At 35.7% G+C, this 22,874-nt stretch overlaps 1 protein-coding gene across 1 annotated transcript; it reads right to left on the bottom strand.

Annotated features, from left to right (window-relative positions):
* Positions 1–13,343: 13,343 nt before the first annotated feature.
* On the bottom strand, positions 13,344–20,210 carry LOC149146224 (uncharacterized). The gene is made up of 4 exons (XM_089450174.1): positions 20,110–20,210; positions 17,517–17,663; positions 17,267–17,392; positions 13,344–13,735 (listed from the first exon to the last, which is right to left on the bottom strand). The coding sequence occupies exons 1-4, from the start codon at positions 20,119–20,121 to the stop codon at positions 13,538–13,540; spliced, it is 483 nt and encodes a 160-aa protein (XP_089306300.1). The 5' UTR covers positions 20,122–20,210; the 3' UTR covers positions 13,344–13,537.
* Between the last annotated feature and the right edge of the window lie 2,664 nt (positions 20,211–22,874).

A 22,874-nucleotide genomic window follows, 5' to 3' on the forward strand; every position in this document is an offset into this window, starting at 1 on the left:
AGTCGAACATATGAAGGCTGAAACATTCACCTGGTGACTCCATGTTCAAGAATCTAGAGCTCAAAGCTTTCATGGCGACTCCACTGACCGAAGAATCCAGAGCTTAAATTGCACAACTGGTTGCCGCATTAGTCACAATGTCAGGATATGTAAAAGTTTCTCTTTCTATTGAAGCTTTAAAAGAATTATGGGATGAGTTTGCAGATTATCAAATTGATGAAGTTTTTTCAATGGCCATGTTTTATTGTTTGAAATCATGCAAATTTTCATCCGAAATTAAAGTTTGTTTTCTTGAGTTATTTGCTGAAAGACTTGAGAAGGATATTGAACTCTTAGATACTCAGATTTAGTCCTATAGTTTCCAAGATCTGAAACAGTTCTTTAAAGATCTTCCTTCACCAAAACGAGAGGAGATTGTACTACCCTTTGATTTTTAGATTGATTTCTGTTCTATTTTTAAACAAAAGTCTGACACTGTACAATTTAAATCATGGTTTAACATTGAAGATACAACTGGAAAACTCAGCCATGTTAAATTGGTCATTGAATACCTAGAGGATCAACTAATAGATCATGTCTTTATTGATCCCATAGTGAACTACATGAAGGGTCTTTTCAGTTTGAGTTTTCAATCATGTTTTTACTATGAGAACCAGATCCATCATCAGTTTCCATTGTTACTACATATTCTAGCTTTGATTTTGTTAACGCATAGTCAAGCAATCCACTTATTTCAGCAGCTAGTTGACTGGCTTCATTGGAATATTTGTGTCATGTGTTTCAGTGTCTTCTCAGTAGTGTAGGTTAGGTAGGTGTATGCCACTCAGCTTAGAACTCTGTGAATTTTTTTTAGTAGCATTATTTTTAGTTTGCAATGTACAATTCAGATTATAGCTTGATGAATGGATTTGGTTTTGTTTGAGGATTAGAACAGATGATCAATTGGTTTTTAGTTGTAGTGGTTTCATGACAAACCATGTTACAGGCTCGGGTTCAGTCGAATGGATCAAGCTACTAGTCTACGATGTTCTTTGGCACCTCACTAGGAGGATGCCATCCCTCATTGGAGCCATTGCTAGGGTCCTATGATTCATAGGATCAACTAATGATTAGCTATTATCTTTCAGTTGATGGAATTGTAAATAATATTGTATTCTGCAAATGATATATATATATATATATATATATATATATATGATGAAAAGAGCGTATTAAAAAATGCGTATGAGAAAAAGAAAAAATAGTATACGAAATAAAATGAAAAACCCCATGAAAAATGTATGCAGGTGAGCAAGTTGAAATGCCACCAAAAAGATAAAAAAAATGCATTATAGTCAATTTAGAAGTTTTTCAAGTAAAGGTGTGCAACTTGTTTAAATGCCACATAGAAATAAATTGTATAGTTTGATCATACTATTTAATCATGATTAAACTAAGTTAAAAATGTTGTATATGTTAGATAATAAATCAACCCCCAAGCCTAATCTTGGTTGAAATAAATAAGTAGATTAGAGTAATATTAATCAAAGTGTCTAAACTTGGTTAATTTCTTAAATATGTATTAGAATAGGGTTAGAAGCAATCTTAGGAAAATAAGATGGGCTCCCTTAGGATTAAATTAATTATGTTTAGTGTAGATTAATCCTGATTTAATTAGTTAATCGTGTGATTTAAATACAATTAATTAATATGTAATAAGGCGCTTGGCACTAAAGTTTGGGTTTTTTTATAAAATAAAAAAATACAAAAGTTCATTTTTCAGTTTACAGTATCTGGTGTGCACAAATCAACGATTGTGATTTACCCTGCCCAGATCAACGATGGGGAATCAAGTTCGAACGCCCCTGCCCATTCTATCTTTATCAACGCCGGGGGGGGGGGGGGGGGTCCAAAAATCAGTATTCCTAATCCCAAGCCCCATGATATGTGGCAGTTGTTCGTTACTTCGCACCCCCTTGCTCAAAACTACTTACTGACTACCCTCCCCCCCTGAAAACTGCCCATCTCCCTGCCAAAATTTATATGCGTCCATCTCATCATTCCTTCGCCACATCCCTACATGGCTTACACACTTTAGTTCCATTGCGATCAACTCGTTACACCATGCCAGTTATCTCCTAAATGTACACCATCTGGCAACCGATCCGATCCATAACGGACCAGAAGTAATGAAAAACTCCCAATTTTCTTATAAAAATGCCCAAGTTGTCCAATCTGGTCCCTTTCTGCTCTCCATTTCAGGTAAACAAGTACGGGATTTTTAAACTTCCACCCCATCTGTTCGATTTCTTAGCCACCCCTGCAAATTTTAGTCAGCCATTTTCGACCATGTACCTATCACAACGACCATATTACTCAACAAACATTAAAAATTTCTCAGGTAGAGACAAAAATCCTCACCTATATTCCTCATTATTTTTAAATATTGCACCTAAAGGAAAGTCAAAGCAAACCAGTGAAAATTTGATGATCCCTCTTGCAATTGACTTGGACCATATACCCTTGGCAGATCAACACTACAAAATTGCACAGATCAATTGTGAGTTTGACTTGTTCGAACTGCACAATTGGCTCAAACAAACCTTTCTATACTAGAGTGATGAAATCAACCTCTGGGAATCCTTCTTGCCACAATTCATGTTTCCCTAGACTCATCCTTTCGCAGAATTTTTCATATGGTGTCAATCCCGATATATTCCTAACTATAGAGCCATTGTGGCCCAGAATGGTGACATTCTGCTGATCATAACCCTAGAGTCCATTAACCAAATGCTACTAATCCCACAGAATGACTCTTTGAGCCCTTTTTCTGTAGATTCCCTCATGGAACTCTACCAGAAGTTGAAATTCCCTCAGAGAGCTAGGATATTTGAGATTTTCCTACCAGAAGATGTTCAACTCCCAAAGAAGAATCCACCATACCCAGCCTCTATGTTTCTTGAAAAAACTAAACAAATTGTGTCATTAGTGTCTTGTCTACTAGGATACCACTCAGATCAATGGGTAGATGAACCTATTTTAGGTTTTTTGTCCATATTTTCCACAAAAGAAAAACCTTCTGTAATATTTAATTTTAGTCAATTCCTTGCAGACAACATCCATGACCAATTCCTCAAGATCATGACAGAAGGAATGTTTAAACATTCATTAGTGTTAGTGTACATGTTTTTGTTTCATCAGGCAGACAAATTTACAACACCCTTGCATAAATTGGATGATTAAGGTAATGCACAGTCGGTTATATAGTAGACCTCTTTAGTGAGGAAAAATTCAAGTGATTTCACCTTCAGTGACTTCATTGACTAGTTTATCTATAAAATGGTCTGTCTTCTTAAAAACAATGTATAACCTAGAATACGTTATGAGATTCAAAAAACCTTACACCTCAGTGACCAAGCCAAAATAGTAGACTGGTAAGTGTACCAGAACTACACAAAAAAAGAGTGTATGGTTGTGAGCTGCCACCATACAGATTGCCAAAATACGTTCCTATGATAATTTTATCATTGGAATATATCAGGAAAATGATCAATATGGATGATTTGCATTTTTTCTCAGCCAAGAAGAAGGCCCAATTCAAGATCAAAACACAGGTGGGACCATTTATATGCAACAACAGGGTAGAAGGCATTGAGGCAGATACACTTCTCAAGTAGATGAACTTTCAGTTAAGTTTCACTTGGTCCTATGATCCCTTTGGCATAATTTCCAGTCTAAGAGTGGAGCAGAAGGTCACTCCTTATTCTCATACTCCCAGGATCGAAATTGAGAAAGTTTTGAACAAAGATAAATGGGAAGAGAACACTTTGCAGGAAGATGAGGAGCATATTTTATCTACAGCCACCTCACAGACACCAGTCGCTCAAGAGAAGTGTGATAAATGGCCTAGAGAAGAAGAGTATTCTCCAGTGACAGAAATTGAATCCAAGAAGTTCTTAATTATACAAAGAAGCTCGAAACTAGTTTTCTTGCAGGATGATGAAGGACATGCTTTTATAGTCATGACAGGTAAACATGTTTCAACAACACTATAAGACATTTTTGCAAGTACAAGAGAAGAAGACATCTTTGTAGGCTCTCCATCTTCCTCTGCTTGACAAGATACTATAGATTCAAATAGACAATAGACTTGGCTCAAGGCCAAACAAAGCCCAATATTTTTGCTAAGTACAAATAAATAAAGCAGAAGAATGGGATGCTAAAGGCCAACACATATGCTCAGTTCTGGAAGCAAATTGCTTCTTCCCAACACAGGCTTCTGTCAGCCTTTGATACTGAACAAGGGAGAATGCAGATGGATTTCTTGCAAGCATAGGTTCCTTTTCCTAAATCACCAGCAGACTACAAGAAGACAATATTCTCCTTTGACACAAATCAAATCCATTTGATTGATTAGATGGACATGCACAAATAGACTGGAGAGATGTTGTATTCTACATTGACTAACACTACCATGACAACTTCAAAATTGCAGGCCTCCATCAGCAACATACAGTCACAATTGAAGTTGGAGAAAATTTCATCTTTGGCAAAAGATACTAGAATTAAGTCATTAGAGGACTTAGTCATCAAGCTAGGTTATGACCCCAATGATGTAAATGAAGTAGAGGAGATTGTAAAGAAAAATAATGTTGATATAGCAAATATGAGGATGCAACTCAAGCTACTATCTAAAGAGGATCCACATACCAAGGAAATGGGAGAACTGGAAAGGCAAAAGGAAGACATGTTCAAGATAATAATTGAATAGAATGTCCAGATCGGAGAGTTGGAGGTGGAACTAGAAAAATTACTCAAAGAGAGGGAGAAGTACTCACAACTATCCATTGTTCCACTTACAACAGTACTAATTGCAGTTGCAGGAGCAACGAAAGCTTCATAATCAACAACAAAACCAACACCAACTATAGATTCTACCACTGAATTGGTTAAAGCCATGCAGGAGATGTCCATTCAGGGAAAGGAGATTGAGAAGTTGAAAGAATAGTTGAAAGAAAAATTGAAGAATTTATAGGAACAAAAGTTAAAGAATGATAACTCCTATATAGCATAATTACATAAATATCACATGCTTACTCAAAGAATAGATTTTTTTAGAGAGTGAGTTAGTAATGCCTCAAAATCTATCACAAGCTAAAGAAAGCATATGGACAAATATTAATCAAGCTATAACTGAGCTTTGGCCATCAATCCAAATCATTTTCGAGCAGGAAGAATTGATACAGAGGTCAAAAACATTGATAGAAATCCTAAGACCAAAGAAGAATTAGAAACAAGGCAACTGAGGTAGAAACATTGATCGAAATCCTAAATTCTAAGACCAGAGAAGAATTAAAGGAGTTACAGATTGAATATAGGACTGAAATCATCTTAGAAAGAAAGAAGGTTTTGCAGAAGAGAAACCTGTTGGTTCACTTAGAGAAAAAATGCCAGACTCTGGAAATTGTTGTCTAGATATTTCATACCAGGTTTAATCTAATGAATCAGATAGGTATTCTAGGTTTAGTGGCTTTAAATGTCAGGTTAATCAGTTTGAGTGACTACAATAAAAAACTTTACACTATTTCCAAATATAAATCCAAATTTGTAGGGGTAAAAGGAAGTATGACAGGCAAAGATTTTTTGGAGGCTCTAGATTTTGATCTCATCATCAAACATGAGATTAAACATATTTTCATCAACATACCTGCCTTTGAGAAATATACCAAAGTTGATGAGACATATAGAAAGATAATAAAAATTTCTATTCCTAGTGAAGATTGATGGGATCACTTGTGTGAATTACTTGAGTGGCACATTTTTCATCTCAGACAACAGGGAAAGACCTTTTTGGGACTAGTCATCAACAACCATCCTTGACAATAGTGCCAACAGCTCTAGCAGTTCTGAATTCCTAATTTTTCATACAATTTATGTAATCTGTTTTAGATATTTTAGGATTTTGTCTTGATCTTTTCACATCAAGATGTTTTGTAATTATTTTCCTATAAGTACTTCATAATTTGAAGTAGTAGAGGTTAATGTTTATGTAAAGAAAGGACCATTGATGTAAATATGTTCCACAAAGTTCCAGTGGACACATTTTAGTAATACAAATGCTTTTTCAGGATTCCTTTGTCAGATTTTTTGGTGAAGTGATACTCTCTTTTGCTATTGTGTTTTCTTTGTTCTTCATATGTGTTTCTTTTCTCTATTGTTTTAAAGAATATTAAGTTCAAGATTTGTTTCAATAGAACCCTGTTCTGGCTTAAAACAATATTAATGTTTTCTACTGAAGTTAAGCAATAGAATTCGTAATTGCTCTCTTCTTAATGGAATATTAATCATTTCTTCTTTTCCATCTTATCATTCATATAAGATCCAATAAATATGCCTACCTTGCCCTGTTAGATTTGTCTGTAAATGCTGAAATAGATCCATTTGAAGTATATTGACTCCATTACCCAATGGTGTACTATTACATTATCAACCAAACAACCACACCATTGAACTTTCATAACTAGCCTAGTATCTAAATATAAACAAATCTAAATCTGAAAGAGAGATCCCTCTTTGAAGTTGGCAAGGTGAGATCCCAACTTCTAAAGTGGTTTTATGGTTACCTTTGTATTTCTTTCATAGTATTAGGAAATACAGAGTGATAACAAGGAGTTTCATGGAAGTCATTGGGGAATTCTCGAATTCAGTGATTGACCAAGAAGAAGAAGAAGTAAAAAAGGAACAACCAAAAACTTGGGAGGAAACTATCGTAGGGCACAAAGTTCTGCAGCTAAATGGAAATTCCATTCCATGTGGTCTAGTTTCTTTGGAGAGGATATTCAAAATCCAACTACGTGGCTTCACAAACTGCTGAACAGGGAGTTGATGAACAAGTGGAGGATTGCAACATTAGATCAGAGAATGAACCCTAGATGATCAAGTTGTCAAAAGGGATCCCCCAACAATATAAACAAAGGTACTTAAATCTCTTTAAAACTTATAAATATGTATTTTCTTGGTCATATGAATATTTAAAGACTTTTGATACCAATGTTATTCAACATAAGGTTCCCTTAAAGAATGGTATGAAGCCTTGTAAGCAGAAACTTAGATAGATCAATCCCCTTTTACTCCCATCCATTGAGAAGGAAGTGAGGAAGTTGCTTCAGGCCAAGATCATTGTACCATTGAGGTACTTAGAGTGGGTGGAAAACCTGGTTCCTATCAGGAAGAAGAATGGAGAGATAAGACTATGTGTGGATTTCAAAACCTCAATAGAGCTTCATTGAAAAATAATTGCCCATTTTCGGAAATGGATTATATATTATAGAAGGTAGTTGGCTCAACTCGGATGTCCATGTGGATGGATTTTTAGGGTATAATCAAGTAGTAGTCCATCGTGATGATCAAAAGAAAACTACATTCACTACACCTTGGGGGGCCTTCATGTATGAAAGAATTCCATTAAGCCTTATAAATGTAGGAGAAACATTCTAGGGGGCAATGGATATAACTTTCGTGGGAGATAAGATAAGTTCATAGTGGTATACCTAGAGGATATCAATATTTTCTCTAAAATAGATGAGGAGGATATTGAACATTTAAAACTTTATTTTGAGAAATGCAGGAAGTATGGGATGTCTTTAAATCCAAAGAAATCCCAGTCTGCTCTGTGCGAAGGAAAACTGTTGGGGAATATAGTAGCACAGGAGTGGGTGAAGATCGATCCTAACCATGTAGAAGCCATTAGTCACATTTCCCTACCAAGAAATAAAAAGGAGGTCCAAGTGTTCTTGGGAAGGATTAAATTCTTGAGAATATTTATACCTAATTATGTAGAGATAGTGAAAGGCATCACAGAGATGTTGAAGAAGGAGAATGATGTAAAGTGGAGCCCAGATTCTCAGGAAGCCTTCTTTAGGATCAAGAGAGATTTTGCAGAAGCTCCTATACTAGTTAGCCTAGATTATTCAATGCCATTTTACCTTTTCTTTTTCCTCCCCTCATACTATAAGCACTATGTTATACAAAAGAATAAGGAAGGTCACGAGCTTCTTATATCATTCTTAAGCTGGGTGCCGCGGGAGGCTAAAATGAAATATAATATCTTGGAAAAACATGATTATGCCTTGGTCAAATATTTGAAGGCCTTCAAAGTTTATGTTTTACACTCTAACAATGTCGCTTATGTTCCAATAGCTACTGTCAAGGACATCCCGGTGCAAGGGGACAGTGATGGGAAAAGAGGTAAGTGGATTGCCAAAATCCAAGAATATGACGTGGATATCAAGCCCACCAAACTCATCAAAGGGCATGGATTGGCCAAAATCTTATCAAAGTCCAATTTCCAGGCCTTTGGGGATTAACCTGTTGACAAAAAAATATGAAGAGGGGATACAACAATTGATTATCAAGACATCACCCAAATAATTCATATCAAATATGAAACATCTTCCTGGTATAAGGATGTCATCCACTATCTGCTATTCTTGAGGTTCCCAGTGAACATGTATAAATCCAAGTATAGGGCATTAAGATTACAAGTCCATAAATTTGTTATATCCAATGGGAAACTATACTAGAAAGACCCAGTGGGAATTCTACTTCTCTGTTTGGTAGAAAAAGAAACTCAAAAGGTGATTGATGATTTCCATAGTGGTATTTTTGGGGAGTGCTATAACTAGAAGACCACTGTGCTTAAGATATTGAAAGAAGGATTGGATTAGACTAAACTATTAGGGGATGTTCACTCTTATGTTCGCGCCTGCCAACAGTGTTAAGTGTTCACTGAGAAGCAAAAATTAGCCCCACTCCCCTTAATCCCTGTTTGTATAAAAGAGCCTTTTAGACAATGGGGACTGGAATTTATCAGAGAGATACACCCCCCTTCCAGTGGCCAAAAAAAGTGGATACTCATGGCCACAGACTATTTCACAAAATGGGTGGAAGCAATCCCAGCCCGAAATGCAACTGACACTATGGTCATAAAATTTTTGGAGGAAAATATCCTGGCCAAGTTTGGGTGTCCTATGAAAATTGTGACTGATAATGCTCAGGTTTTTATGTCTACAAAATTTTTCAACTTCTGTCAGAAATTCAAAATTACAATTGGCCACTCTATAACCTACTATCCTCAGGGAAATGGATTAGCTAACTCTTCCAAAAAATCAGTAGTGAGGATCCTGAATAAAACAATTGCAGAAAGTTAGAGAAATTGGGACTCCCAACTAAAATTTTCCCTATGGGCAAACAAGGTCACTCCAAAAAGGTCCATGTGGAAATCTCCTTTTGAATTGGTCTATGGGAAATTAACCATATTCCCTATACAACTCACTATGCCAGTTGCCAAGATGCTACAATATGTGGAAGAAGAACCAAACTCCCTGACTCAAAGGATTAATCAACTAGTGCAACTCTAAGAGAAGAGAGAGCAGGTAAACCACAGGTTAATCAACTACTAGTAGAAGATGAAATCTTTGTTCAATAAGAAGGCTAAAGATAGACCTCTCCAACCAGGAGATCTAGTTTTGAGGTGGGATGTAATAAGAGAAGACATAGGGAAACATGAAAAATTTGATCCCTTATGGTTTGGATCCTTCAAGATTGCTGAGACAAAGGGAAACAATACCCTTTTGCTAGAAAACTTGGAGGTTGATATGCTTAAGCTGCCTGTAAATGGGAAATTCCTAAAGTTTTACTTCTAGCACTAAGAGGCTCATTTCTCACTCATTGTACATATCGGTGATCCATTTTAAAATATTAGTAATACTTTCAGTTATTTATGTTTTTGTTTTTGTTTTCTTATACCTAAATAAAATGACTCCATGCCTACAAGTTCTCAACACCTTGCTGGCAAGGCATTGTCCCTAGGTGGAGCCAATGTTGTCACCTACTAAAAATTATGTTTTCAACTATCAAAAGAGTGCAAAATAGAAACATGGTTTAAAGTCATCTTCCAAGCCTCAAAAGGACTCAAAGTCTAAATAATACCCTCTCCATTGGAAAGTGCTCTGAACAAGCTTTCCAACATTATGTGGAATTCCAAAAATGGACTCCTATATCGAAAGTTATGGTCTTCTGAAGTTCAAGGATGAAAGCCTCAAGGAAAGAAGGAATTTCAGAAGCCTGATATCAAAGATCGCAAATCAGAGGTCCAACAACATGGAATATCAACACATCAAATATCAGAGCCCCGTTATATTAGAGGTCTAGCAACATAGAATATCTACGATTTCTCGAAGGTCCCAACAGTTAGGCATATTGATGATTGCAAATCAAAACTGCAAGCACATCGGTGTATCACATGCTAGAGGTGTGATATTGAAGGTCGCAGTCAGGGAAAATTTTAAGAACCCCCCCTAAATTTATAAATATAATAAATGGGCAAATCTCCATGGTATATAGGAAAAATGGAAGGCGATTTTATCAATAATATAATATGTATATATAATTTTTTGGCGAATCTCTCACCAAGCATGGCGAATATTTTACTCAATTATAAAATCTTGTAAGATCTTGGCGAGTCTTTCACTAAATAATAAAACTTTGTAAAGTCCTAGTGAATCTTAGCATAGGCTACATGCTGGTTTAATTCCCCCATTTAAATAGGCTACATTCCAGGTGAATACCATGGGTCAATACCATGTGCCATTTTGGTGAATACCATGGGTCAATACCATGTGGCATTTTTATTTTTATTAGAATATTTTACTCAATTATAAAATCTTGTAAGATCTTGGCGAGTCTTTCACTAAATAATAAAACGTTGTAAAGTACTAGTGAATCTTAGCATAGGCTACATGCTGGTTTAATTCCCCCATTTAAATACGCTACATTCCAGGTGAATACCATGGGTCAATACCATGTGCCATTTTGGTGAATACCATGGGTCAATACCATGTGCCATTTTTATTTTTATTAATTCTAATATTAGGGTTAATAATGGTTTTTTGCATGGTATTAATAACAATCTAGTCCATGGTATTTGTCCCATAGTATTTTGGCCATAGGTTTCACCTAAATATAACCCATTTTTTGAGTGTTTGTAAATATAAGGTGACTTATGGAGTAAATATAAAAAAATGTTTTATTTGTTTACCATACCTCTCGTTTATTTATATTTTTTATTAATTTACCATACCTCTTTTACAAATATGGTATTTTGCCCATAGGATTCACTTAAATAAAACCTCTTTCTTGAGCCTTCATAAATAGAACGAGGGTTATGGACTAAATATAAAAAGAGGTTTTATTTATTTACGATACGTCTAATTTATTTATATTTTTATTTATTTACCATACCTCCACTTTACTTATATTTTTATTTGTTTACACCCTTACATGTATATAAGGTGACTTATGGAGTAAATATAAAAAATGTTTTATTTATTTACCATATCTCTCATTTATTTATATTTTTATTAATTTACCATACCTCTTTTATAAATATGGTATTTGGCCCATAGGACTCACTTAAATAAAATCTATTCTTGAAAATGGGCGAATGGATTCACTTAAATAAAACCTATTCTTGAAAATGGGCGAATGGAAGGTTGTAAGTCCTAATTTTACACTACAACAAAACCAACGATTTGCGCCAGATTTAGCGCCAGATTTTAGTGCATTTTTTTTGTAATTGTGATGAGCAACCTGGCGCTAAATCTGGCTCTATTGTACAATTTTTAAAGCGTCCTTTTTTGCACCTGATTTTGCATCCTTTTTCACGCTAGATTTTGCATCATTTTTTACACCAAACTATGCATCATTTTTTGCGTCAAATTTTGAACCAAGATTTGTATCTTATTTTATGACAGGATTTGCTTCTAGTTTTGTGTCATTTTTTGCATCTATTTTTCATTCTCTTTTGCTTCCTATTTTGTGTCATTCTTTGCTTCCATTTTTGCACCATCATTTGCATCAAGTTTACACTGTATTTTGAATCCAATTTAACGTCTTTTTATGCATCCATTTTGTGTCAGTTTTTGCATCTAGTCTTACGCCAGGTTTTGTATCTAGTCTTACACTAGTTTTTGCTTCTATTTTTGCACCAGCTTTGGTGCCTATCTTTGCACCATGTGTTGAATTTGATTTAGCACCAAATTTTGCATCCATTTTTGCATATTTTTTTGGACCATTTTTTACATCCACATTTACGTTTGATTTGTCTCTATTTTTCCCATCTCATTTTGCACCATATTTTGCGTCATTTGTTTCATCCAATTTTGCATCATTTTTAACACCATCTCTTGCATCTAATGTTACATCATTTTGAGCATCCAAATTTGCATTTATATTTGCATCTTATGTTGAGTCATGTGTTGTGTCCACCTTTGCATCTTATTTTGTGTCTAATGGTACATTCAATTTAGAGCCATTTTTTACGTCTACTTTTGTATTTGTTTTTGCACCAAGTTTTGCATCCAATTTTAAGCTATTTTATGCCCCTTTTTGCACCATTTTTTGTGTCTACTTGTGTCCAATGTTGCACCATTATTTACACCGACTTTTTCATCCAATTTTGCATTTTTTTGGTGTCTAGTTTTACATCGTTTTCACCATCCAAATTTGCATCTTTTTTTGCCTCATTTTGTGTCCACATTTGCATATAATTTTGTGTCTGAGTTCGAGCCTAAATTTGCATGTGATTAGGAATCATTTTTTACATCCAATATGGCATCCTTGGTTTCACCTTTTTTCAGCCCCATTTTGCATCTTGTTTTATGTCTTTCTTACATCTTTTTTTTTTTCCTTTTTTGCACCCAAGTTTGCATCCCAAATTTACACCATTATTTGCATCATCATTTGGCATATTAATTTGTAACGTTTTTTGCTTCTTTTTAACGCTCAACTTTGCATCTTATTTTACATCTAGTTGTTGTCTTTTTTGCATCTAATTTGGTGCCCATTTATGTGTCCTTGTTATTGCCCAATTTGATATCCTTTTGTATGCCATGTTTTGTTCCCTTCTTTGTGTCAACTATTGCACAATTTTTCACTTCTAATTTAAAACACTTTGTATGTCAATTGTTTGCATTTTGTATTAATTCCTAGTTTAACATCCAATTTTACTTTCAATTTTGCATCCATGGTTACATCCGCATTTGACTTCTTATATAGAGTATATTTTTCTTTACATATATGACCCCCTTTATAGATTCATAGTGAAATATATGATAGTTTCTAAATATCATTAAAGCAGATATCACAATTCAAAATCATTTGTAAAGAAATTTAAGAGAAATTGACAACATCCATCCAAAAAAATAACAATGTGTCATTAACAATTTTCAAAACATGTATAAAATAGCAACATAATACTAATAAAATCAGTATTATTTTTAATCAAAACAAGTAAAATTCAAATATGATTAACAAATCAAAATATTTCATGAATATCGTTATTCTACGATAAATTAACAACATACATAAATCAAACTCATCGTATGATTACAAAATAAAAATGTCTCATTGATATAGGGTAAATTCACAACACCCATCTAAACATAACAATGTCATTCTACACAATAATTTCTTCATAAAAAACAATGCATATGCATGCCTAGCTACCACCACCAAGATCATCCTCATGATCATCTTGACCATCCTCATTACTCTGATCCACATCATCACCAACACCGCAACTATCATCATCATCTCCTCCTTCACCACCATCATCCTCATCCTCATCCTCATCATCTCCTGATATATGTTGAACATAATTTGGATCATCGTCTTGGCAATCATTACCTATAGCATTCTGACAAAAAAAATCAATATTACATGTTAGTATTAATTACATAACACAACGCATGTTTTTGTTATACAATGTTAACCATAAAATGAGGTAAGATATACTAGCATTTGCACCAGATGTTGCAAAGGAAATGCCGTAAGGCATAAATTGAAAAATACAAATACAACAAAAGAATACTTTGATAAAGAATAAAAATATATTGAATGCTCAAATCAATGCCCCATTAACTAGAAGCATTTAGTAGACATATCTAATGCAGAGACAAGCAAAAATATATAATTCTTCAAATTCTAGATGGATGCAATCACTTAGTAATGCCATGTTGAGAACCTTCCTCTACTTGTAATATCCTCTATCAGGGCAACCTTCACGCCTCTACCTTATATCAACACTGACGAAGTTAGCAATCCCATTGGCCCATCCTATTTATCTGTCAAGTTTGAAGCATAAGGCAAGTGACTGGACACTGGTATTATACAATAAGCTGAAACCTAAACTGAACTTCCCCCATGGGCATGACGGACAAGAGATGGGGCTTTTCTTAAATAGAAGAGATAGGGCAATCTTTACATCCCTACCTCATCAACACTGATGAAGTTAGCAATCCCATTGGCCTATCCTATTTACCTGTCAAGTTTGAAACATACGGCAAGAGACTGGACACTGGCCAATCCTATCAGATATCCCTCTATCAAAGAAACATTCTAATGGCCCCTGCTACAATTATACAATATCTAGAGAGCATCATTAGAAACATCCTTTGGAGAGATAAAAATGAAAACAAGTGGCCTCTACTCCATTGGAAATGGGTGGCATTTCTTAAATAAGGTACGAGGGACAGAATGCAAGATCTTTTTAGCAAGGTCCCCTATACGAAAATCTATTGATACTATTGATGGAAACACACTTTGGAATAAATCAATTAGAAGTATCTGGTGTGAGGCAAAAAATAGAAGAGATAATCAAGAAAATATGTATGCCTAAAGGTTGTATAATCTACAACAATGTGCTTCAAAGTAAAATTTTATCTAAGGTAGACACAGAAGTTTCAATTCATACAAAATTAACTATCAAATTGTTTTGTTTAGACTCTTAGAGCTAACTTTAAGTTTTAACAGCAGAAGATCAGACAGACCAGTAGTTTAGGAACTCTGCACTCCTCACCATTTTTGTATACTTATGGAGAAATTATAGATTTGTCAGATGGATGAAGATGTTTCTGAAAGCATCATTTTGCAAACATGCAAATTCTCCTCTGCGTAAACAAATAAAAGATGAAAAAAGAGAAGAAACCAAAAAAGGGGTAGAAGTATAGGCCAACCCAATGTGAAATTTCAATATAACCTTCTCTAACCTTGTCTAATTTCTAAACAACACATTTAACTAGTCATTGATGTCATGTTTCCTCTTTGATGCTTTACATCAAATTAACTTCATCTAACCCCAGCAAGGTAGATGTGCCCACCACACCACTTCATGAGAATGTGTACACAGTTGTACGTCCCTTCATTATCTCAGATGATGCTTTTACTCTCCACCAAACTCCTCGCATGAGAAAAGCAATCTTTGCAAGGTCTCAGTTCAGATTTGGGAAGCTTTGCAAAGGCACATTGTGTTGTTTCATGATGGTAAATTTTATTCATGAATGGCAATTTCTATCTGATTATGCTGAATCCAGGGCATCCTCTGTTATTCCTTGCTGCTTTATGGTTTTTCTGGTTTTGTTTATGGTGGTGTGAGGCTTTGTCGAGGTGTGGTGTGAGAGAGGGACCAGACCATCTTGGGCTACCCTCCTCTTGGGATCAGCTCCTACTCAGGTCTCTTTATTTTCTTCCTCTCGTCAAGTCCTTACTCCTCAGTTGGCCGGGGCACGCACTTCTGAGGTGGATTCTATCTGCAGCAGGGCCTCCTCAGGGCATACATAACCCCGAAAGCTCATCAATTGCCGTGTGAGTTGGAACTAGCATTTGAGGGTGGGAAAATGGCAATGGAAATTTGAGAGGTATCACTGCTTCATTGCTGAAAGGTCATCTATCAAGAGTAGATGTACCCGTCCCATTACAACTAGACAGCTGCAGGGAAGGGTACTCCTTTCCAAAAATGACACTAAAAACAAAATTCTGATGATGATGAACATGATGCAGTTGGAATTTAAAGCCATGGACAAGAATTTGACAAGGATAAAAGCAGTCTTACTGCATGGCAAAGGCCCAACTCATCTAGACAGTCCAGGTGATCAAGCACCCATAGATGTGGAGGTTTCCACCTCCTAGTCTCCTCATGAAAATTTATGTTTTCTATCTTTACTATTATAGTAGGATTATGTGTTATATTTTGTGGCTGTTAAGCCAAGGCACTGTAGGCTTTTTTAGAACTCAATATATTTTTTTAAAATGTATATTTTTGGACAGCAGACCTCCTGTATTGCCAATGGTCCGGTTTCCCTAGTAGCAGACCAGAGGCATACAGAAGGTTGGATCATATGTGATCATCAACAGTTAATAAAAGGCCTTTAAATTACCTCCCCACCCCCTCCCAAAAATAAAAAATAAAAATCATCTATAAAGTTTAGAAACTCAATTATTGAGAAGATTTTTCGGCATAAATCACATCATAAATCATTTGTCGACGCGTTCCAAACCAACAAGTGTGGTTCATCGTCAGGACAAGTTGAAGATCCAGACCATGGCAGATTATTTTCCAACTAGCAAAATTAAATCACAACTAGGTTATTATCCAGCTAAGATTAATCAGAAATCAATTTTTTAAAAGTATGTTCTTATCAAGCCCAAATTTAATCAAACTTCAAAAGTATGTTCTTATCAAGCCCAAATTTAATCAAACTTCAATTATACCCTGAAGATGAGCTCTGCAGTGTGGTCAAAAAATTGAGGAATAATCTACTCCAACACATCTCTCCTCTTGAATAAAATAATGTCCAGCTACCTGAGCTTTAAAGTCATTCTAACCTTTTGTATGGAAGATTTATAGAATTCATTTCCATTTTAGTTATAGAAAATCCCAATAAAGATAGTGATTGATTTCATGTTTGTACATATGTAATGAACACTTAGCACAATAGTATAGCTCAGTTTGCCCAACCCTTTCTACAGAAGGCATAATACCCAGGGAGGTTACAGGATCTATTCCCAAGTAGTTCTGTCCAGTTACCAGCTGGTATTTCAACTAGAAGTCAATTCCATTCCTCACCCAGAAAAAAAAATACAGGGAAAGGAGGGAGAAAGGGGGATTCCATCACTCTGACAATGTACCAACTTCCTCACTTGGAACAGTTAATATGTGGGCAAGTTAAGGGAACATCTTTCTCTGGGAAAATTAATATAAACAATTACTGATGCAGTTACCTCCTTATAATGGCATAAATAAAAATTTTGTTGAATTAATGTTTGTAAGGAATTATCTTTGTAAGGTTCCAATTTTGATGTACGGGCAGAATAAATTATAAACCTATCCATCAACCAAATGAGTCTTGCAAAAAGAAAGAGATAAAGAGAAACTATTCACAAAACTTACCTTTAGCATTTGATGGCCTCCACTATCACTGGTGCTGAAAAGTTGCAACATCGGTGTTTCTTTTTGCGAAGGAGAGTGAGTAATTTCACTGCCTTTCTCAAAATTTGATAAATCACCCTCCCAGTCCTGTAGTAGTCACAAAGAAACATCTTAATATAATGAGGCATTTTCCAAACAAAACCTTTTTAAAAATGGTGCATTGGATAAGGTAGCCTACGTCAGAACACTGTATAGGTCATAGAGGGAAGACCTGTAGCTGCTCTCGGATGGCAGGCACAACCTTATGCAAACTGTCAAAACAGCATGGCGCACTTCCCGACTTCACATCATTGTATGTCGAATCTATGCTTCGAATAAGACACAGTAGCTCTTTTGAAGATACCAAAACACTTAATACCTACAGATGAAAACAAAATATTACATTAGAATACAACAGACTTTAACAAATTATAAAACCGGTTTTCTGGAAAAGCAAAGAATAGAGGTAACACTGCAAAGGACACGTTCAGAAAAAGATGTTATTGCCATTACATATCTCAGTTCTAATGATACAATGAAATACGCATGGAAATTCAACTGTGAATAACCACAGTCCACCCTTTTGAATCCCATTTGATATACTTGTCAGAAAATACATTAACAAACAAAATTATACATGTACTATGAACTCCAGTATAAACTGACATAAATCTCAGCCAAATACCAAACCTGTTGAAAATTAAAGTGATCATGAATATACAACGAAAATGCACGAATGTAAATTGGATTTCAAGTATTGTTTCTATCTGGATAAAAGAAACAAATTAGAAATAATAACCACCAACTGCTACCGTTATCAAAGAAGTGAACTTGTTAGAAGATCAAGCTAAAACAGTGAAATATTGAAATCCAGGAACATTTTCAATAAGACATTAAAAAACAATCATCAAACTTGGCAGGAAACGCAAGGTTTCAGGCAAGACCACTGCCCACCCAACCATGATCCACCTAAGTAACATTGAGTTGCACTCACTTCTTATGTGACTTGAGAATGGATTACGAATGCCGACTATTGGCATATCAACATTATCCAGACAGTTATAGGGAAAGATTTGAGAAACTTAGGACTTCAATTTTCTTTGAAAGCAACAGACTTACTACACACATTCAGGACATTTTTTGGTCAGAAAATCATTATGATTTACCAGCATGGATCCATCTTAAGCACGGATTCACATAAGTTGATATTCACATAAGTTATTGATATAGATCTTCAAGTCTTACTACACACATTCAGGACATTTTTTGGTCAGAAAAGCATTATGATTTACCAGCATGGATCCATCTTAAGCACGGATTCACATAAGTTGATATTCACACAAGTTATTAATATAGATCTTCAAGTAATTTATTTATATAAAGTGTTAACTTATTTTTTGAAAAGTATAAGGTCTAAACATCTTACTCGCATAATTTTTTTTACTTCTAATTACTTTACATGAAATTATATTATAGGTCAAATGGATAACTAATTAAACATGTATAGCATATTCTTTTTTTCTTTTTTATTATAGCCAACATTACTTTTCTATTTAGAGAATATTTTATTTTTATTTTAAGAGGGACACATGTCAACTCTAGAGTCCAAGTTGAGCACGGACATACTTACACATCACGTTCACACTAGGCTGTAAAATGAGCCTCCTAGCCCAATTATACTATAAAGACAGCAAACATGATCACTCCCAATTTGTGTTGAGAACCCTTGACAATGCATAAGAATATACCAAAAAACATTTTCTTCAAAATTGCATAGTCAAACCAGGTTTGGGTTGGGATCACAAGTTTGTCCATATCCATTCAATATCTATGCCCATTATACAAAGTTAGCGAAGTACCTATCAGATGTAAAATGCGAAACTCAATCCTTCTTTGCAGAACTCGTCCAAAACATGAAGCATATAAATTGCTCGCTGAATTATCAAATAGAAGTAACTTCAGTGCAATGACATCAGGCTGAATTTACCCATTGTTTCTTGAGCAATAGACATGATAATTTATGGAAATGACCCTCCACAAAAGACTGTAAATAGATGCTGTGCTTAGCTATTTGATTGGAAATCTTGTCTACAACTATTTAAACTACAATGAATTTGTCAACATAAAATAATAAGTTGGATAGGTATTTTTCAGACACAAAGCATTTGAGATCCAAAAAATAGACGCTAATCTAAATGTCTCTAATTTAAACCACAGACAATTATTGTTTGTTGAATTAACAACCAAATTAAGTTTCAATAACACGACGTAATTTTCACATACAAAGCATTTGAGTGCAAAATAAGAAAGATAGTTTAAACGCCTATAAAATAAACCAAGGACATTTTTTGTCTGTTAAACTAATAAACAAATATATCAAATTCAAGCCTACATTTACATGCATGAAGACTGCTCATAACTTAATCTATCAGGAATGGATCATTTGTTGTTAATGTTGAATTTTTCTGTTAATATAGCACTGACAGCAAGGCAAATTCAATATTTAAAAGGCAGCAATCTACATTCGGATCTGGACAACACTTTTTCTCCTTTCCTGCTATGTGATTATTCCCATGCAAGAGGAAGTTCCAACTAATTGATTTTCACACTTCCAAAAGTAAATTCCTCATGTCTGAATTTTCTAGATACAAAACCTAGGTATAATAATCCTAATTGTTGATCCTACCTTGAAATAAGTACCTTTAATCCACCATTGGATCTTGCTTTAAATAAACATGGGGTCTTGCTTGAAGTGTCAAAGTTTATTCATCTATTCCTTGCTATTATCAATAAGACATAATAGAATAAAGGAAAGAGCAATGCACCTTGTGAGTCATCTGAAGAACTGCCTTGGTATTGATGTGCACGAACTTGTGGGCAAATACAAGAAACTAAACAACAAGAGAGCTATAAAAAGGATAATTAGCCAGAACATAGTTTTGCCAATGATCATTATATCCATAACAACTTTCTTTCGTGCTTCTTTTTACTAATGATCCCACAGAATCAGTACCATTCTTTTGCTTTTGAAGCAAGCTACCTGAAAGTGGAGACAATCGTTGATCCCTATCCCTAAGCATCTTATTCTCTGCCTCCAAATAATGATCCTCTTCGAGAGCGGGCATCATTTCACCTTCTTCACCAATATTCCAAGGCTGTAAATAATCCAACCATAGATCAATAATGTGTGTAGCCTTCTTCAGACAAGCACCTACTGGCCAATAACTGAAATCTCGTAATATAAACCTGTACAAAGGCCTCTGTAACAGAAGGGACCATGTAGCAGGCACAACCAAACTACTCCGTGGCAAGGAAAATGACCTCAATCTCAAGGTATCCATTTGTGATGCAGCTCTCCATCCGGAATTCAACTCTTCTTGAGGACAACACAAAGTACTGCTTACATAATTGACCAGTATTTTCACAGCCTCTGTGATTTCTACACTGGGGAGACCATACCTATGATATCGATTATTAACAGGTAACAAAATACCAAAAGACTGGCAAACCCGTGAAGGTAAGGGCGAAAAATCGTCATTCACTAACCAAAACTGTACAAAGGTATGAACAACAAACTCGGCGCGAGAAAATATCGATGGATTCTCCTCGAAAAAATGATGTACAGACACACTGGGAGCACAAAAATCAGATATAGGAACAAATTTGTGTAGATACAAATTCAGAAGATGCAAATAAGGGCTAGAATTGTACTTCACAGGCCTTCCATTGTCATGGCTACCGTGCAAACTATGCAGAGAAGACGCCCATTTCTCGAAACGAGACCGGGAAGCCTTCTTAAACCCCAATTTCATTTCATCCGAATCCGAACGATGCATAATATCATTATCTTTGCATACAGCGTAATAAGCAAACCAAAACATAAAATACTCAAATGCATTCAACTGCACCTGAATCCTCCTCCATGGCCGTCCTCCTTCAATCGGTCTTTAAATAAAGCAGGGCAGACTTCAGATAAGATATACAAACCCCTCTCCGACTGAAGCATGTGACGAATCCACGCCGGAAGGCGCTCGGATGGAAACACATAGCGAACCACATTTTCCTCGTCTGCGGCAAAGATTGACGAAAACAAAGCTCTAGACAGCGAGAGAAGATTTACGACCGCATTCGCGGAATGCTCAGAGGTCTGCGCGATCCATCCGCCAATGCCGGACGACTGTAAGACCTCCTCGAAGCCGAAGATCTTGCGGAGAAGAACGGGGAAGCATGTTATGTAAAAATGCCTAGTCTGATCCCAGCTGTGCCTATCGATGAAGGATTCCACGACCCGGCATGAATTCAAAATATCAGACGATGATGAGGAAGCATTCAATAACAGCGAACTTAATTCTTGGGCTTCGAAAGAGAAATCTGTCGAAGGTGAAGAAGACACAGCCATTGCACCTCAATTTTACAGTCTCTCTACTGATCCGGTCGGAGGCTTAAATCCCGAGATAAACCCCTTGAATCTTCCTGAACCCTCATGCAGAACCACTAAACCCTACACTACATCGGATCGCAGCACTCACTGATCTAGTATTATAGGCATTCGAAGGTGGGGATACTCTTCTCTTTATTTCAAAATATTTGCACCGCCTTAAGTAGCTTTTCAACTTTTGCCATTTCCCTTGAAAGGCGTTAGTGTGGGGTGGGGAAATTATGTTGTTTTTGAGGAGTTTTTTGGTTTGTGGGGACAGGGCCACTCTTTATGTGACCATCCGGGCAAGCGAGGCGGTAATCTTAAGTTCTTGCAGTGATATCTTATCTCTTATGGATTAATATGATTATTGATACTCTCTTATGAATTACTTACATTAGTGATAAGGATAGGGGATTAAAAATTTAAATATAATAATAAATTATATAAAAATAAATAAAAATTTGATGGGGTGTTGAGATGTGTGTTAGGTTACTGAGCGGATTTGTTATTCCGTTGTCACCCCAAACATTAAAGAGAGGGATAGTGTCGCCCACATTTAATGATAATGCACTGTTTTAATTTGGAAATCTTTGAAACTTCCTCAATTTCCTACAATTGTTGGGGTCAAATTGATGATATTTGGTGTCAATGTCGTGTTGTCGGGTTATCTATGGGATATTTCCTTTGCGGCTTCTATAGTAGTTCCTTAAGCAACGTGGAAGGTCCAAGTTGTTCTTCCATGTTGGTTTGGCCTTCCATCCTTCACTCCATTTCATGAGCTAGACTATCTACATTTTCCAAGTATTGGCAAGGTTGCATGTGGCCCGCATACCCACTGGTGGGAGTACCTGCACTTAAACTCTTCTAGGTTTATGGGAGCTCAACTCCAACAAGTATACTAGTATTGTCTTTGCTCTTAATTTTTTCCACTGGGTCAGCTACATTTATATTACTTTGGTTTGCTTGGTTTAGGATTCTTTGGGGAAGGTTCAACGTGTTATCTAGGGGTGAGGTAGCCTTGTCCTCCTCCTGCCTACGATAATCTTCCTCACATTGTGTCTTGGTTTTACCATTCCTTTGCAACTCCTTTAGCCTTTGGTTTACCTTCCACCTTTATCCCTAAAATCCTTCATTTTGTACATTGTCCATTGGCCTCACTTTGGTTTTCAA

This window comes from Pinus tabuliformis, chromosome X (assembly GCF_031772625.1).
Source record: "Pinus tabuliformis cultivar Carrire ecotype Pingquan chromosome X, CPIR1, whole genome shotgun sequence".
In the NCBI taxonomy this organism is placed as follows: domain Eukaryota; kingdom Viridiplantae; phylum Streptophyta; class Pinopsida; order Pinales; family Pinaceae; genus Pinus; species Pinus tabuliformis.

Bases quoted from the DNA above. Each gene is read 5' to 3' on its own strand.
- LOC149146224 (XM_089450174.1), bottom strand. The intron at 17,393-17,516 runs GTCTTCCCTCTA...TGACTACTACAG, and splicing joins CCATCCGAGAGCAGCTACAG to GACTGGGAGGGTGATTTATC. The intron at 13,736-17,266 runs GTAAGTTTTGTG...TTTTTTTGTCAG, and splicing joins GAGGCCATCAAATGCTAAAG to AATGCTATAGGTAATGATTG.